Here is an 18625-nt window from a genome sequence, read left to right as displayed (position 1 = left end):
AGAGAGAAAATATATTCAAGCTTTCTTGTGGAAAAGACATAAGTTCTCCAGTGCTTCACAAACATTTCCATTAGTGAAAGAAAGTGAAATCTTAGATGTCATAAATTGCTGGCGAAAAATAGAAATCGTCATATATTTTAAGTTACCCCTTAGTGTGTGATAGCAAAAGATTCAGTAATTTAGTACTGCTTTCTGTATAATCCTGTAAATGACTGCCATTTCTAAGTTGATATAGAGTGGTGACAGATTGTAAATCTCGTGTGTAATTCCACCTCCAATCCATCCCTTTCATGATGAGTTTCTTATTCCACCTCAGATATTGTGAAGGCTTAAACAAAGTAACTGTGTTGTAGAGTTCGTAATGTTGCATGCCTTCTACCATTAGGAAAGTGCTTTTCCTTACGCTTTTAAGGGAATGAACGGCGAATCGACTCTCTTGATACTCCGCGTTTGTGTTTCACTGAAATAATCACACTGTAACAACATACATGCAATGAGACTAAGAGGTATTACTCTCAGTTTTAAGGAACCATTGAGGTTTTTTGTTAATATTTTTATTTATACATTTATATAATAGAGGGAAACATTCCACGTTGGAAAAATATATCTAAAAACAAAGATGATGTGACTTACCAAACAAAAGTGCTGGCAGGTCGATAGACACACAAACAAACACAAACATACGCACAAAATTCAAGCTTTCGCAACCAACGGTTGCTTCGTCAGGAAAGAGGGAAGGAGAGGGGAATATGAAAGGATGTGGGTTTTAAGGGAGAGGGTAAGGAGTCATTCCAATCCCAGGAGTGGAAAGACTTACCTTAGGGGGAAAAAAGGACAGGTATACACTTGCGCGCGCACACACACACACATCCATCCGCACATACACAGACACAAGCAGACATTTGTAAAGGCAAAGGCAAAGTCATGTTGTGTTGGACCGTTGAATGTTAGATATCCCTCAGTGCACCAAGCGGGTGAGTGAGCTCTAGAAATTTGTCAAGTTTATCTGCGTGCAGTCTGAGGGACTTCAATGGTTTAACACTGAAAAAGGAGGCCGGCCATCATCGTCCCGCTACTTTCAGATTTGTTGTTGAATCGATCAGCAGAGCATTTGCGGTGTCAGCTAATACATTGTATTGGCCTAGGAAATCCACATCCTGTTTGGTGTGTTGGTATCAGCCATAATAAATGTCCACGCGAATGTGTGGCGCAGTTCGAGGCCCAAATTTCAGTGATGAGTGCAATACGTTTTTATTGTTGAATTGCTTGGCACCATAAGAGACAATGCCTCGGTGTTCCGGTGGCCTCTTAACATAGATTGGGGGAAAACTGACAAATCAGAACCTGTGTCTACAAGGTACTTCACACTGCCAGACCGTTCAGTTACAAAGAGATGCCTGGATATTGGACTGTAGCCGGATGTGCCTAGGCCTGTTTGCAGCTGGAATTTTGATGTGAGCAGAGAGACTGACACTTTGTCACTTTGTTGCCAAAGAGGGAATGATACCAGCAAAACCCATTAGTCTGCTCCTCTGACGTTGTTGGCATACTGCCAGACTGGCTGGTGCAGCTGGATCGGCGGTACCAGTATCTGCTGCCGCTAAGGTGCCTACTGCCCTCTGTCCATGACTGATCCTGGTCGACCTGTGTGCTGAGTGCTGCCACCTGTGCGACCAAGTCTTGAACTGGGTAGGACAGGTTGGCGTCCATTCTGATGGCTGTGGGAGATGCGTGTCACCTCAGAGTCAAATTTGCCAGTGCGGCTACATCATTATAGACTGTTGCGGCAGTGGTATTAGTTGCCATTGCCACCACGTCATGCATTCGATCAGCCAAGTCCACAACTGCATCCAGTTGTGTTTCTGTTTGCATGGCAATGACTGACTGCACTTGTGCTGGAAGGCTGCGCATCAAGGTGGCACGCAACTGTGTGTCTGGGACCCGGGACCATATCGCACTGTGCGAGGCTCCATAGATGGCACAGGATCTGAGATGGCCTCCTGTTGCCGCACTCCTCTTGGCACATCAGCTGATGCACCTGTTGAAATTCGCCAGATTAACTTCTCCTATATTCGCTTATATGTAGATTGCGTCAGTGGGGTGGTGATTGTGCCGCATTTCACCACGTAGTCTAGCTGGCTCATGGCATGTCAGAGTGTGGTGAAGTTGCAGGTGATGTTGTTGCTCAGGGAAACAGCCCCTACTTGGTTGAACCACATGATTGGGTCTCGGGGCCAAAAGGGTGGTAGTCTGACTCTCACCCATCCTGTGATTGCTGGTGCTCCGTAATAGTGGCAGGAGTCGATGTGGCCATGCCTTGCGCGCAGAAGTTCCAGGTGGGCAGTGACCGTGCTTGCGGAGAGTGTCTGAGAGTGTCTGTAGCTCGCTCTCCAGGCTCTAGTTGCATGCTAGCAACTCATCTTTTGTATTTTGTCTATTGTCTTTTGCAGTTCTTCCTAAGTCGTTGTCATGATTTAGCACCTAGACTTTACTGTCACAACCACGCACTTTGTTCAGCATGTAGGCTATGGTGACACTGTGGTAGTGGGAATTGTAAGTACACTTGCAGAAAATGTGTTTATTCTGAACAAGTGACGTAAATGAAATCAGACCACAGTGTCCATTAACCACTGATCATGATAATTGTGCTCGCATAACATTTCCACTCAAACACCAATTCCAGAGGCTGTACATTACTTGGTGATGAGCATGTTGTCCGATTTTGTGAGCCCAGGAGAACAGTGGACGTGTATCCAGAATGAAAGGAATGTTTTCCTCGCGATCATGGGGGACCGCGTGTTTCAAAGGCACAACAAAGTGAAGGCAGAAATGAATGGACTACCAAACAAACTTCTGTACATGTCTGTGGGGGGGCTCACATTAAGCTCGACCAACGTGATCCGCGGATTGGAGTTACATCTCATGAAAAACATGTCGGTACTACATGGTGGTGGCTCAGTTCGCACTGGTGTTGCTTTTCTTGTTTTACTGATCTGCAATTGTGTGCACCATACATTGCTAGAATTTTGCCTCTCAGCAGATATGCAAAATGTCTGACACAGCTAACTTGGGCTTGCTCTGAGAGGCTCTGGTCCATTTACACATTTTTGTGGCATGGCTGCTGTACCTGTATAGGAACACTCTCTTATCGAAACACATGTTGTTACTGTTAAAGTATATGTAACATTATCCCTTGCATGTTTTCCTGACCCATAATATTTTGGTGATTCTAATTATGACTTGTATCAAAAGGAATTTTCATGGTCCTTTGTACTATACGTGTCCTACTTTTGTGTATGATGTGAATCTCACCGCCCCCCTCCCCAGCTTACTCATGACAAAGTATTTTAAACATTGCTAAAGAAATAAGTACAACTGGAGGACTCACATTTCCATTTCTTATTATTAAATATGTTGTACAAGTTCAGCACAGTATAAATGCAGCAAAGAAAGGGACAATATTATTTTCACTAAATGTTTGTACTCAGTATATTCAGCATTCCATTTCAATAGTAAAGTTGCATTCTCTTCTAAGATAATAGATCTAACTCCTTAAATTCACAATTCACAAATTGTAATGATAGTAATATTTTTCTGTCTGTCTGTTTCGTGTGCATATCCCTTAGCATACCTATGTCTTTCTTTATTGTGCCTATTTTGAATTAAGACATATTGACTGATCTTAACAATTTTCAGGTGGTGCTGTCTTTTAATAATGAAATGAGAGCAAGACTTTTACAGTTTGTAACTGGTACATCCCGTGTTCCAATGAATGGATTTAAAGAGTTGTATGGAAGTAATGGTCCACAGTTATTCACTATAGAAAAATGGGGCACACCTGAAAATTACCCACGTGCACATACATGGTGAGTTAACGTATTCCAACTGTGCTTTTGATGTTTTTTCATGTTTGAAGATAAGATGTCATCTTAAAACCATTACTTACTAGTGTAGGCAAATAAAAATGAAAGTTATTTGATTTTTGAACAAAATTTTTATTACTTCCAGGAATAATCACCAGAGTTTAGGCACATTACTTATTTACTTGCCAAATTTTGTTTACTTGTTTGGTCTGGATGTGCCGTCCCTTGATTGTCTTTATCAATCTGCGATTAATGAAATGACACCTGTAATTAGTAATAATTATTGTCAGTCAACCACTACAATAGTAAGTCACATGAAATGGAAATGAGCGTATGGCATCGTTGGCTAGGAGGCCCCTTTCGGGGAAGTGCAGCCGCCAAGTGCAAGCCTTATTTCATTCGATGCCACATTGGGTGACTTGCGTGCTGGGGATGAGGATTTTGGGGGGGGGGGTGAGAGAGAGAGAGAGAGAGAGAGAGAGAGAGAGAGAGAGAGAGAGCACTTCTGGAGTGAGGGATTCTGATAATCAGTAGCAGCCAACCATTCACATGAAACAAGCCACCTGTTAAGTGGTGTGGAGGACAACTTAGAAATCTGGCATGTGGAAAAGAAAGGGAAAAAACTGGACTTTCTGGAGGAACTATAAATAGCTAATTATGAGAAGAAATTCAGCAACATTGTTAATGTGCAAAAAAATGATAGTAGAAAAAGATTTTTAACAGCATGTTTTGATTTTTTCAGTGCAGTTGAATAGTTACAAGTATTTAGTATTTCATTAAAGTAATAGCTAGGGATAGAGCAAATAAAGCCTTTGGAAATACCAAATAAAGCCTTTGGAAATACAAAGAAAAGTTGGGCATGCACAATGGTACCTTGGGCCTAGCAGCTCACAACTACCCCAAAAAACAGAAGCATCAAGTGGCCATTCTTAGGACCCACAGCTGAAGAAGAGGACACGGCTGGCTGCATTGTTTCAGTGTGGGAAGTGGATAATATTATGTAAGACAAGGACACTTAGTCCTGTGTGTTTATTTTATTTAATAAATGGCACTGTGTGTGAAAAGCATCGGTTCTTGAAACATGTAGTTGAATTGTCAAGTTCTGTTAAAGTGGTTGACTGCAAATAGTTATTACTAATGATATTATTTTATTTTGCTTCAACATCTAGCTCTTTTCTGCAACAGATTCTTTTTGATTAATACATGATGTGATGTGCTTTTGTCCGACATTAAATATTTCATACAGATTCAGTGTAATATTTTTTATTTTTTTAAGTTGCTTCCTTTCTTTTCCTGTACAAAATCTTCAGCTGCTACTAATTCCAAAGATTCTTCTATGTTCATGATGTGCTTTTGAAACAATTAATTAAGATTACACTTCAAGTTACAAACTTTGATCTCTCAAATATGAATGTGCCGAGTTACCTTATGCTTGAACTTTAAATGTTGTGTCGTGTATCTTTACTTTGCCGGAGCAAGAGGACGACATGCATATAGGTTACAAATTTTGCCCAGGGAGCAAGTCATAACTTTATTTTTTACACTAATTTTTGAATGTACAGTATTGTCACAAGTTCTAGTGCTTGCGTTGTGGCCTAATGGTTACTGTCACTGGCTGATGTGCTGCGGGTCACCACCACCAGCAGTAATTTGTTATCTAGAATTTATCATTTCTGGAAGATTCATGAAATACCTTATGTTTGTATGAGTAACAGCATCTACAATATTCAATGTTTATGTAAATAGTTGCAATTTCCGTTCAGGGGATTACTTCTGACCTGATTGTATGTTGGTGCCAGTTATAAACATGCATGCAGTTCTAGGAGTCATGCTTCACTGGTGACTCTACCTTAGAATTTGGACTTGAATGTGGTTTCAGTGGAAAATTGTTTGGTGGCAATGCTGAGTGCTTTGAATCTGTATCACTGTGCTCCAGTTGGGCAACATAAGAGCTGCTGCCTACATGGACAGCAACCAGAATACAAGCAGTACATTGTTCGTAAGATCCATATAGTCAGGAGACAAATGAACTCCAAAGCAGCAGTAAGTCAGCTGCATGTAGGCATCCCTCAGTGTTTTCCATTGACACTGGTCAGAACCTGACAAAATGGCTCAAAGGATTTGACAGTCGCCAAACACAACAGGTGGGAAGACATGATGTGTTTGGCAAATGTGTACTTTTATTTGTGCAGCATGCCCAGCAGTGCTTGGATAACAGTGAAGAGAAATTCAATAGCCGGGATAAATTCCAGGCTGAATAGAACAATATGTTTGGTGGCAATGAACACCAAGTCTGCTTAGCAGAATAACAATTGAACATAGAAGAACAGGGCCCACGATCAGGGTGAAATGACAGTTATACATACAAAATGTTTGGGCCATATGCAAACATTGTGAATCCCAATATGACAGAAGCCAACAAAATATCACACTTCATGAAAGGAGTTGCAGAAGACATGTACCAGTCATTTCTTGTAATGGATGTCACAATGACAGAGGAATTTATCAACGAATAAAGGAAATGCAGCAGAAATCAGTCAGATGAGAGAGGTATGACCGGCTAATGAATGTGGTCCCTGTGGAAATTGTGAAAGACCAACATGAGCTCACCTTTCACATATGGCAGTAAGAGACACGTGATTCAACAGTGCATGGCAGTCAGAAGTGTCGGACCAAGTACACAAGAGACAGCAGCCTACAATGTCTAGCTGATAAGTCAGGAGTTAACGAAGGATGTTGAAGAAGAGGTGTATCAGTCTTTAGCACCAGTCTCCATCACTAACTGAATGTGCCAGATAGAATGGAGTCGGCTGACTTCCACCATAGCCATCAAACAACCATCGCAGCTATGAACAACTCTTACACAAAGCAGAAAGTCCCAGACATGGAGGACAAAGGACAACATGCCAGTATGTTTCCACAGTAGATGTTCTGGGCATGTTGTACACTAATGCAGAGAAAGAAGGCGAGTTTTTGACAATAGTAAACCACGAGACATTAATCATGACAACAGTTCTGTTCTTGCCATTTAGCTGCAGATGTCCATAGTCAAACTGTGGGACAAAGCCCATTGCTGAGCCTGGACGAGGTCACTCTCCAATATGTCATAGCTGTTCCCGTTACTGTACAGTGTTACCAGCCACTCACCTAGCTGCCATCTCCATGAACGTTTGTCAACTTGTCGGCCTCCTTTACTGTTATGTTAGATGCTTATAGTGTTCAGCTAAGGAAGATTGTTTTGTGAAAAGTATAGTTGCCACTCACCATGTAGCGAAGAAGCTAAGTCACAGATAGGCACAACAAAAGACTGTCAGAAAGTGAGCTTTCACCTAACAAGACATTTGTTGAAAATAGACCCCCCACACACACCCACACCCACACCCACACCCACACCCACACCCACACCCACACCCACACCCACACCCACACCCACACCCACACCCACACCCACACCCACACCCACACCCACACCCACACCCACACCCACACCCACACCCACACCCACACCCACACCCACACCCACACCCACACCCACACCCACACACACACACACACACACACACACACACACACACACACACACACACACACACACACACACACACACACACACAGTCTTTGGCTGCTGAGACCAGACTCAGTCTGCCCTCAGCAGCTAGAGACTGTGGTCATGTCAACGAAGTCCTTGTTGGCCGAAAGCTCACTTTCTGACTGTCTTTTTGTTGCGCCTATCTGCAGCTCAGCATATCTGATATATGGTGAGTAGCTACTATCCTTTTCAAAATATTATTACATGCCATCCTGGTTTCCCATAGTTCGGAGACCATGTTTTGTGATATGGATGCAATAGTGTTGAGTCACAAATGAGAAATATGCCAAGCCAACAGGAACATCTATTACAAGAAAAACTATCACAGACAGAACACATCCCTTGGAATTTTTCTTTTTAACAGAATTTAGTTACATCATTGTTCTTGGATATGGCTTCATGCAAGCCTCACAAGCAGTCCTAAACTGTGGGAGATCAGAGTTTTAATATTAATGAAGCTGTTACAAGAAGCACACAACAAAAGATTGGGGGCAGCTGAACCAGTCTGGGAAGTGAAGCCGAGTTTCATCAACAAAGAATGGAGAGGAAACTCGTAATGAACTACCGATATGATGTGGCCTGACCGAGGAACATCATCGACGAACAATTGCCAATCTGTCAGTTTCTGTAAGCTTTCAAATCCGGAGTGGGGGAAAGACAGACCAATCAGTCTATCGCAAAATACTGTATCACCACCAATTAGCCAGTCTGTCACCAGCTGAATGACAAACACTCTGGGAGCACATGGAGAAAATGCTGCAAGATGATGACACTGAACTTTCAGAGTGTCCTTAGTCCTGTCCTGTGGTCCTTGTAAAGGGTGAGGATGACATGTGGCAATCCTGTGTTGATTACTGCTGACTGAATAAAATCTTGAAGGGGGGGGGGGGGGGGGGGGGGGGAGGAAAGTCCACGTATTGGTGGTTATTGATAATGCCCTAGATGGCTTGAAAGGAACAAAGTATTTCTCAACTATGGACTTGCAGACAGTGTACCGGGATAACCTGCTTCCACACCTTACATTTCTTTGCTATCTGGATGATGGTCTTTTTTCAAAGGTTTTTGAAGAAGCTGTCTTGATGACCTTGTTGAAAAGTGTTCAGACTACAGGTATCTGATTAAATCTTAAGAAGTGCCTCTGCTTTGCCCAAGGAAAAAAATTCTTGTGGCATCTAGTGAGTAGCAACAGAATCCTTCTTGATCCAGGGAAAATAGATTTCACTGATTTTTCGAGGAACATTCATGATGTGAGTATGTATTCAAGCTACCAGTAATTCATGAAGGACTTCTGTAGCATGGCACATCCCTTGCAAGAACTAATGCTGGGTGTTGCTAAATTTTCCTGGGAAAAAGCACAAGGAGAAAGATCCTCCCTTGTCTTTAAGGAGTTGCTAACATCATCTCCAGACTTAGCATTGTCTCATGAGAATGGTGATACAGAACTCCTCACTGACACTGTTGGTACAGTTACAGAACAATTATGTAACTAAATTCTGTTAAAAAGAAAAATTCCAAGGGATGTGTTCTGTCTGTGATAGTTTTTCTTGTAATAGATGTTCCTGTTGGCTTGGCATATTTCTCATTTGTGACTCTCAACACTATTGCATCCATATCACAAAACATTGTCTCCGAACTATGGGAAACCAGGATGGCATGTAATAATATTTAGAAAAGGATAGTAGCTACTCACCATATATCAGATGCTGAGCTGTTGTGTTGGACTACCACACCATTATCTGTGATGACTGACAAGCCTGAAGAATCCATCAGTTCATCTGGTGAGATTTAGCTCCGATGTTTAAGGAGTACAATGTTATAATGTTACATAAAAGCAGACACAAACACAAGGATGCTGACTTGTCTTTCCTTGAATGCTTTGGTGGAATACAGCAATGTGAATGAAATACCAGTCTTTACTGCATTAAATGACATTGCTGCTGAATAGAGGGAAGGTCCATCACTACTCAAAACCATAGAAACCTTGGAGGGGGAAGAAATGAAAGAGGATTAAAATTAACAGAACATTGTATAAGAAGAAATATAACACAATGGTGCAGAAATGGTTTATCACCATCCCAGTCCATATATGGCCAGCTGTTGTGAAGCATTTCCATGATGCTCCAACATCTGATCACCTGCTATTTGTAAAGACTCTAAACAGAATCAGGTGCAAGTATCGCTGGCCAGCACTCAGCTGATCCACTAGACATAATGTGAGCCAGTGTAAGGAATTGCAGTGATGGCAGCACATGCATCTAATACCAATCATGCCAGTAGCAGCACCATTTCAGCACATTGGAGTCAGCCTCTTGTGGGGGTTCGCAAAGTCGACAAATCGGAGTTGATGGATAATAGTCTGCACTGACTGCCTCATCTGCTATACTGTCACCAAAGTATGCAAATTGCCAAAGCCAGGGAAACAGCAAATTTCCTTGTAGAAGACATGATTCTGAACCATGGAGCATGGTGATCTCTGATTGTTGTGATATCATCAAGCCTAGTAAATAATGTGAAATACTGATGGATATCAATCACTTCTTGTCTAAATAAAATAGAAACTTTGTAAAAAATCAATCCTAATAGATTCTGAATAATCATTTTATTGAATACAAATTTAACATTTGTATAGTTATGTTAAAATAAACATAAAATATGCCAATTTTTATAAAATAGTTTGCATAAATGTTTCTGTAAACATTTGTAGTATTTGTGTGTCAATGTGCTATAACACCAAGCACCAGCCAGGGAGATACAGCCTGGAAGGCTTGTTAGATTTTTATGCCTGTGCAGAAAAGTGGGACTACTATAAAAAAGATAAAATGCAGAGGTGTTGTCCATGTCATCCACATGAAGCTCTACTACAGTCCAGAGGTGCAGATGGATGATGGGAGGTTAAAGGAAACTGAAGACCCACTTAATCATCATGAACTGTTGATGAGAGGAGGCTACGTTTGGTGCTCATCATAGTGAAAAGGATGTAACAACATGAGAGGATTTGCCAGCACCACCATACAGAGGACCATTGACAAGATCTAGATCCCAGGTGTTGTAGTTAGTTCCAATGAAAATTTCTGAAACAGTGGGTCGCTGTTTCTTGTTTCTCCAGGGAGAGGGAGCAGTGCTGCAAGGCTGACAACAGGAACGACATCCGGCAATCCCTTAAATTAAGCATGTCAGATGTGTTCCTAACCATGCCAACCCTGTGCCGATGTGGGACACAGGCACAAGGGAAAGAAAAAAGCAGATTGCAACCACAAGGACAAGGGGAAAGAGATGTTTCAAATTAATGACTTTTGCCGTATCTCACCTGGAAGCACAGAAGAGAAGAAAAATGAAAGAGCGAGTTGTATATTTAAAAATGTCTGAAAATGTAACTGAGAGGTAGAGGAGCTTATTGACTGTGAAATTCAGTTTATTTCTGAAATATGTTTAGGACAATGGATACTCCAACATTACAGGATATTGATTGACGTTTGTAAAACTTGGGATAAATCATCTCACTCCACAAGTATGTTGCAGGCATTTTTGAGATCAATGATGTTAAGTATGAAACAGATATTTACATTTTTTCTGGAGGCACTGTGAATTTACACAGGGTTGTTGGAAAAAAGTTCTTTTTGACCAAGCCAAGGTTAAAAATGCACAGAGCTACCTCCTAGGAACCCAGAAGTGGTGGTTAATCTCACATGTTTCTGTATAGCAAGCAAACAGTAATTAGATGTTGAAAGCTCTGTTAGTGACAAAAGAAAGGAGCATATTAAGATTTAGAATCTAGTTACATGCCAAAGTAAATAAAGACAACTGATGGCAGAAAGATATGGCATAAACAAAGCAATACTATAACAGTTTATCCAAATGTATGCCAGCTACTTTTTAGTTTTTGAAAAAATAAAAACGGGGAGCATCGCATCTGTCTAAACTGTAGAAAATAAAATAAAATAAAATTATGGTGAAAGGTAATCACCCATTGCTTTTTACAGATCATTGTTTACTTAAACTGTAAATTGTCTGTATGTTAAGCATATGAAATCTTCAGAATGGATTTTTTCTTGTTGATGTTGAAGAGGAGAGCTGCAATTACACTTAACTTGTGACACACTAAGGGCAATTCCATTTCAAGAAAGTTTCATTTAGATCATCAAATTCAGCTGCTGTTTTCCAGAACTTCACAAACACTGTTTTTTGGCAAAGCTCAAGACAAGGACAGTGCTTTGACAGCAATAAAAGACAACCTTATGAAAATTTCTTTTGAAGTTCTACTATGGAAGAGAGACTTCAGTGGTTCTAGCCCTATGTAGTGTGGAATCGTGAAGCTTGATTATGAGAAAGGACAATTACATTGTTGAGCAAACTGAGGAAAAACAAAATTATTGTATATTAGATACATGCGACAAGATGAAAAATTGGTCCAATTTTGTAAAATAGGTGATTATGAATAAAAAATCCAAGTAATTACTAATCGTGAGAATGAGAAGTGTCAGGATAACTGAATGTCAGTGTGCAGGAGAATTTAAACATTTTACTGACTACTAGACAAATGAGACACCAGAGACATCAAATAATGCAGAGTACTGTTTTTTTCATTTGTAAGTAGTGTTTATAACTGTGATGATAGTAGAGAGTTCATGTGAATGTTGGAACAGTTTTTGCTACGTATTTAAGTTAAAAATTACAGAAAATTCTTGCACATTTTCTCTATTGACAAATGTGAAACTTTAACGCCCCTAATTTTGTGTCATTTCATATGTGAAAGGGTATTCAGTGTGCAGTGTGTGAGCTATGAAACACAGGAATCACAAAAACTTGGATGTATGAGGTATTATTGTATAATATTTTGAATGTTAATTCATTTGTATTATAGTTGCATTTTTGGTAAAACTTGGAATTTAGTAGATATTATTTTTATATGAATTGAAACAATTATTTCTCAAAATATTGAATGTGCAAGAGTGATCTTGAAACAGTCAATTTATTACCATGTCTTAAAATGAACTGTTACATAGAGAATAAAAGTGGCCATACAAATATACAAAATACAGTAAAGTGGATAAGAGAATGCATAGGTAAACTTTAAAATTTTAAGTTTTAATGGTGCATTCTTGTTCTTTAATGTATTGTCTTGGATTTCACATCTTTTCACAACCCATTTTATTCTTTATGTAGCAGTTGGTCTGTAGATGGTTTAACCAGTATGGTCATCAAAATAAAATAAAAAAGCAACTTTGATTGTTTAAAAATTAGCATTTAACTGTCAGTCACTGAGATTCCATAGGCATAGTGTCTAAAATTATTGCATTTTCTCTTTCTAGTTTTAATCGTTTGGACCTGCCGCCTTATGAAAGCTATCAGCAGCTGAGAGAAAAATTAATCAAAGCAATTGAAGGGTCACAAGGCTTCGCTGGAGTTGATTAAAAATGTCATATGTAGTTGGGTGATCAAGCAGTGTATGATACTGTAAATAATATATTTTAAATCATTCACATTTTCCTGAAAATCCAGTATATCAAGACAAGTAGATTTGTACAGCAACAAAATTTGTTATCTCACCTAATTGTGGTGTGAAATTTCTTTTGTGCTTTTTAAATGTAAATATTTGTGACATTTTCTTTAGTTTTAATGTGTACATACTGCATATGAGATGTGCCAGAGTTGTTATATGAACCTGTAATTTACAAATTCAGCTTTATTACTCATAATTTGACTGAAAATAAGGTATTTTAATACATTTCCAGAGACGACATTTTGTAGTAAATGGCTAATGACCTGTTTAGTAGTTAATCTGAGGGTTTATATCATCTTGAAAAATGGATATATCAAGAAATAGGTATATACAGAATTTTGGATTGCATAATACCAGGCATCAATATTTTATGAATCTTTTAATGCAAGTTGTTGACCTCCCTCATGTTTCATCTTGTAAACTTTAATTTTTTAAGAAAAGGTAAAAAAATCAGGGTATTTGTAAAAAAAAGTGTAAAAATAGTGAATATAATTTTTAGTAAGTTTTCCTGGTTTTCTTTTATTCACGTTTGCTCAGTTTTTGAAGCAGAAAAACCAAAAACAAGGCTGTGACATGTTTTATTATGTGTGAATATGAGACATCTGTACAATATATTATCAAATGTAGAAAGCATCATGAAATTTATATAAACTTTCCTCCTGTCACTATTCCCACGACCATCACATCAAAGTATTTGAATTCTAATAACATTAAAAAATGTAGAACTAGTTAAGCAGTATGACACATTTGTTATTGAGGTCTTTCACAGTGTCATATGTCCTTTTCAGCTGGTACCTGCGTAACAAATGCAGAATGTTTAGATTATGAGCTTGAAGCATTTATTAATCTACTGAATTAAAGAACAGTTAATACTCTAAAAATTAAAATAAACAGTAAATGACTCATGAATTCTCATAATTTTTTCTAATGGCTGTATTTTAAGAGAGAAGAAATAACTTCACATTAAGTACTGTAAAAATGAGTAGCAATTTACCCTCAGATTAACTTACGTTCTGCATAGTAGTGTCTTAAATACCATAGTGGATGTGCTATTATGGTTACAAACTGTGATGACTAATGGTGATATTTTATTGAATCCCTTTTACTTCATTATTGACTTTTTGAATGTCTGTTCCTATCTGAAATTTGAATGACAGACACACACACACACACACACACACACACACACACATGGTGTTTTGTGTACATGTCTTTCATAGCAATACAATAGAATTCTGATGCCACAGTTCTAACTTATCATATGGTTTGTTATTTCACTGTATTGTTTGTATTTATTCCCATGTTGCTCAAATGTATTATCAGACACAAAGGGACAAGTTACTATTTTAAACATATTTGCCAGAAGGTATAACAACATATGTTTAGGTTAAATATCAGTGATCTGTGTTAATGGGGTTCCAGTTTTCTTGTGTTCTCTCCATTTCTTCCACTTCAAATGAATATAAGTACTTAAAATGTTAAACACGTCTTACCTAAATGCATAAACAAGCAGGACTGGTTGCTCCTATATAAGGCAACTTAAGTTTTACTTTTTAATTTATATTAAAGCAGGGAAAACATCAAAAGCTTGTCAGCCCATAATTAACTTCCAAAGCATCTGATTGATACTATCATCACTACTAACAAAAGTTCAGTTCTTTAAAAACTAATTAATTCTCAATTCATTGAAGAGAATACATGCAAAATATAATAGGAGTTACATGTATTACATGCAACTGAACACAGCTGTTAACATTTTGTGCACTCTTTGCAACCAATTGTAATCTTCAAAATATCTTATCTGTCACATCACCCTTTGTGAAAGCACTAAAAGTGAATTCCTGTGAGAAAAACAGTTAATCACTACACATTTTGTCATAAAAACACAATTTTGTGTGTCCTTTCATGTCATTAAAGTGAATATGTCCCAGGAAATAGTTTATGATTGGATAGTTAATTTGTGTTCCATCCATTGCATCAATGATTTGGGAAAACTGAAGCATCCTCAAGAAAAAGATATCGGTGGTTGAGGAGGAAAAAGTAACTCTTGGAAGAGTTGACGTTGTGCACTTTTGTTTGTAAGAAAAAAGAATTGGTAGCATTAAGACAGACTGAAGTAAATTCTGTATGTTCCTGAAGTGTGTTTGTCATAACATTAAAAACACATTATTTTTTTGACATACATTAGTTTACAGAAATCTTTGAGTTTCTTCTGTCAATGTTTTCTGCTATTTTTGTTCATGTTTTTCTTGAAAATAGTAATTAGTTTATCATGAAAAGTGTTATTTCAGCTGATTCTGTTAAGCTGAAACTCCACAAGAATTATTATACCATTCCAGTTGTGCACCCCCTTTTTTATGACATTGTTTTCTAGACCATATTTCTTTGCAAACCTGTACATCTTGATTACAAAGATATTGTTTTAATTCTGTGTCAACAATCTACACTACAAATGTTGTGATCAAAATATACACTCAGTGTAATGTTTGAATTTTTCTATGAATCATTACTTTGTAATGTCAATAAATCTGATGAAAATAGATGGAACAGAAATAATACAATATCTTCAAGAGCTGATTGTCAGCCACACAGAAAACATGCAACAAACTTTACATACAGTGAAGTGTAAAATTGGTAAATCTGTACATTAAAGATATTTTCAAGATGTTGACTTCAGGATTGCAGATGATTAGTAAAAGACATCAATGCTGTATTTCTGAGTGTTTATATGTTCGTTTTATTTTGTTTGTACATGCATCACATAGAAAGTATTGTCTGGAATACGATAGAGATTTCACCAATTTACATACTGAAGGTTTTCTTTTGTCAAAACTTGTCCATGATCACAACTTGTCAAAGATTGTGAAGTTGATGCAGATGTAGTCAAAAGTTATCTTCTTTGAAGAACAACGGGTGATTCAGAAGGCGACATATTATTGGTGACAGATACATCTCATATAGGGAAAGTTTGTAATTTCCCACATCCCGTTAGTACAAGGTATAAAATAATTTGAGAGATAAAAGTATTTCATTCTGTTTGTTATTTCTCATCATAAGTGTTGTATGGTGAGTCCCCATATGTACAGATTTATTTTATGACTTGCACTGTTTCACATTTTTAGTTTTTAATTATAATTAGGGACCTGAAAATTTAGCTTCTATTTTTTAAAGAAAGTCACAGCTTTTTTCTTTAATGATTAGATATACAAATTTAAACAATTATCATGCACTGTGCCTAAAGATGAAGTGTTAGTGTCTCGAAGAAAAAGAGCTGATTGTGCAGTTTTTTGGCTAGAATGTTTGCTTTTGCAAAACCTTCAACAGGTTCTTTTTACAAAATAGTCTTTTTTTCTGTTTTGGCTCTATTTAAGCTTTTGATGAATGGATAAGATAGACAGAATTTGGGGGCAAGGTAAGCAACTGTAAAAAGTGCAAGATACTCATAAAAGCAATGTAAATTTAGCAATTAGTGACATTTCCAATCTTGTAGATGGGGGGGGGGGGGGGGGGGGGGAATAATGGGCAAAATTAAAGATAAAATAGAGTGCAATATCAGTAGTGATAATGAATTTAAAAAACAAATGCAACAGATAAAAAGTGATTTAAATTCGTTAGACTCCCAACAGGCCACTCCAGTTATAAATATCCCTTGGGCAAATACTGGATCTGTGAAATGTTACACAGATGATGGAAGATATCACCCAGTAAATTTCTTGGCTGCGTGTAGGGATGCTTTTGTTTACAGCATGTCGGACAAAGTGAAAATAAAATACTTTAAACGGCATTTGGAGGGAGACCCACAGACTTGGGCAAATGTTAAATGTAGTTTGTGCGAATCGTATGAAGAGTTCTAAAACTGTTTTTTGAATAAATCTTAGAGTGAGGCAAAACAGACGCAGATCCAAAATGAATTCTTAAACAGGCAGAGTTAGAGGTACGGTAATGGGACGATGGGAGATTTTTTGCAAGTGCGAACTTGGCAAGCTTATGCATGTGAAAAATCCATTTTGGGGTTTTAACGGAAGTCACCACATTAAAAAGGCGATTACACGAAAATTAGCAGGGGGATCTTGTCCATAGTCCATGTGATTACGTGGACGAATTTCTAGAATTTGTAGAAAAATTAGAGGGGGCTTTGAAGTTCAAACCTCATAGCAAACCGGGTGGTAGTTATCAAAATGGGAATCCAAATAATCATCAACAAAATTATAATCATGAGAGAAATCATAGGAATTCTCAGGGAGATCGTATCTGGAATGAGCAGAATGTTCAGAAAACTAACAGGAATGATAACTTCCATGTATGGGACCCAAGTAAAGAACGCAGATTTGACGGAGTAAATTTGTGCGAAGTGCAGTTGTGTAACAACCGGTCGGGAAACGTGTTTGCCACATTTCAGGTCCAGGGATGGTGATGTGAACAGGCGGTGGAAAAGACTGGAATAATGGTAATGGTAGAAATGTTGAAAGGTTTGGAGAAACGCAACAAATATGGAGTATGTTAAAAGACAAAGGCTATACATGTGGCTCTTTCAATAAAAGCAGGTGTGAACAGCTGAAGCATAGATTTGTGAGAGATTTAAGTAAAAGTAATGGAAATAAATTTTGTGTGGAATGATGCAAGTTATGAATGTGTAATGAATGAGTGTTTGAATGGTGATGAATGGAAAGATTCAGTGGTTCAAAAAGAAGTTAGAGGATATGAATTTTGTGAAAGAAAATTGTGTGGAGAGTTCTGAAGAGGTATTAGCAAATAGTATCAATTTCAGTAAGGAAGGTGTTGTAGCAGCAAGTATTTATGAGTCAGCGAAAAGTGTCGATATTAGTAAAGGCGGGATACCTTTGGTCTCACAAGCTACAGATGAGGGTGACTGTGTTTCAGCGGAAAGCGTCAATGTTTCTAAGGGAGGCTTAGCATTGGTCTCGCCAGCAGTTGAAGTTAAAAATGTATCGGCAGAGGCAGATCATTCCTGTTTAAAGGAACAGAGTAATGATAATTTATGTAATTATGTAAAAGCTACTGGTACTGATATTTTGGAGGAAGGAATTTATGTGTTTCTAGTCACGAATGAAGGCAAAATGAAACTACTTGATGAATGGGTGGATCTAACCTGTTTGTCAGAGTGAGAATGTACGTAAAGTAGGATCGGGGATTAATCTGGATGAAAAGTGTGTAAAAATGGCAGTGTGTGCTGATTTTTGTCTGATCACAGCGGAATGTAGCAACGCTGGAAGTCCCAAAATTGTATGACAAGATAGCAGCAATTTGTGTAATGTAGTGGCAGAGGATAAAGTGTAAGATTCACATCAAGGTAATTTGTCGACGGAGGAAAGTAAGGTTTCTGATGTGAAGTTCTGTAGTGATTTAAATGGTGTATCAGCAGATAAGGTTGCTGAGATGAATATTTATGGTGATGATGGCTTAGGCATCAATGTATTATTACAGGAAGATAGTGTTTAACAGTGAACTCGTGTGTAATTTTGTTGAAGCTGCAAGCTCGATATTTTGGAGGGGAAAAACAGTGAAGTTGTGCATGCTGTGGGTAGTGAATCAGCTAAATGTGTGGAAGAACTAACAGAAAATTTAGAGGGGGCTGAAGTAAATAGTGTGGATGGGGATAGTTTGTGTAATGAAGTTCGTACAAATTTGTATATGGAGGAGTGTGATTCTAGT

The 18625-nt window shown here is 38.2% G+C and overlaps 1 protein-coding gene across 5 annotated transcripts in view; it reads left to right on the top strand.

Annotated features, from left to right (window-relative positions):
- The window catches only part of LOC126263699 (E3 ubiquitin-protein ligase Nedd-4), a 200034-nt gene extending 184419 nt beyond the window's left edge, over positions 1-15615 (top strand). For all 5 annotated transcript variants that reach the window (XM_049960835.1, XM_049960833.1, XM_049960831.1 and 2 more), the window contains 2 exons: positions 3697-3866; positions 12762-15615. In XM_049960835.1, the coding sequence (XP_049816792.1) occupies positions 3697-3866; positions 12762-12864 (273 nt within the window). In that variant the 3' untranslated portion in view covers positions 12865-15615. The remainder of the gene's footprint in view (positions 1-3696; positions 3867-12761) is intronic.
- Positions 15616-18625: the final 3010 nt, after the last annotated feature.

Source organism: Schistocerca nitens, chromosome 6 (genome assembly GCF_023898315.1).
Source record: "Schistocerca nitens isolate TAMUIC-IGC-003100 chromosome 6, iqSchNite1.1, whole genome shotgun sequence".
Classification (NCBI taxonomy): domain Eukaryota; kingdom Metazoa; phylum Arthropoda; class Insecta; order Orthoptera; family Acrididae; genus Schistocerca; species Schistocerca nitens.
The sequence above is the reverse complement of the archived record's forward strand: the minus strand, read 5'-3'. Positions and strand labels throughout refer to the sequence as shown.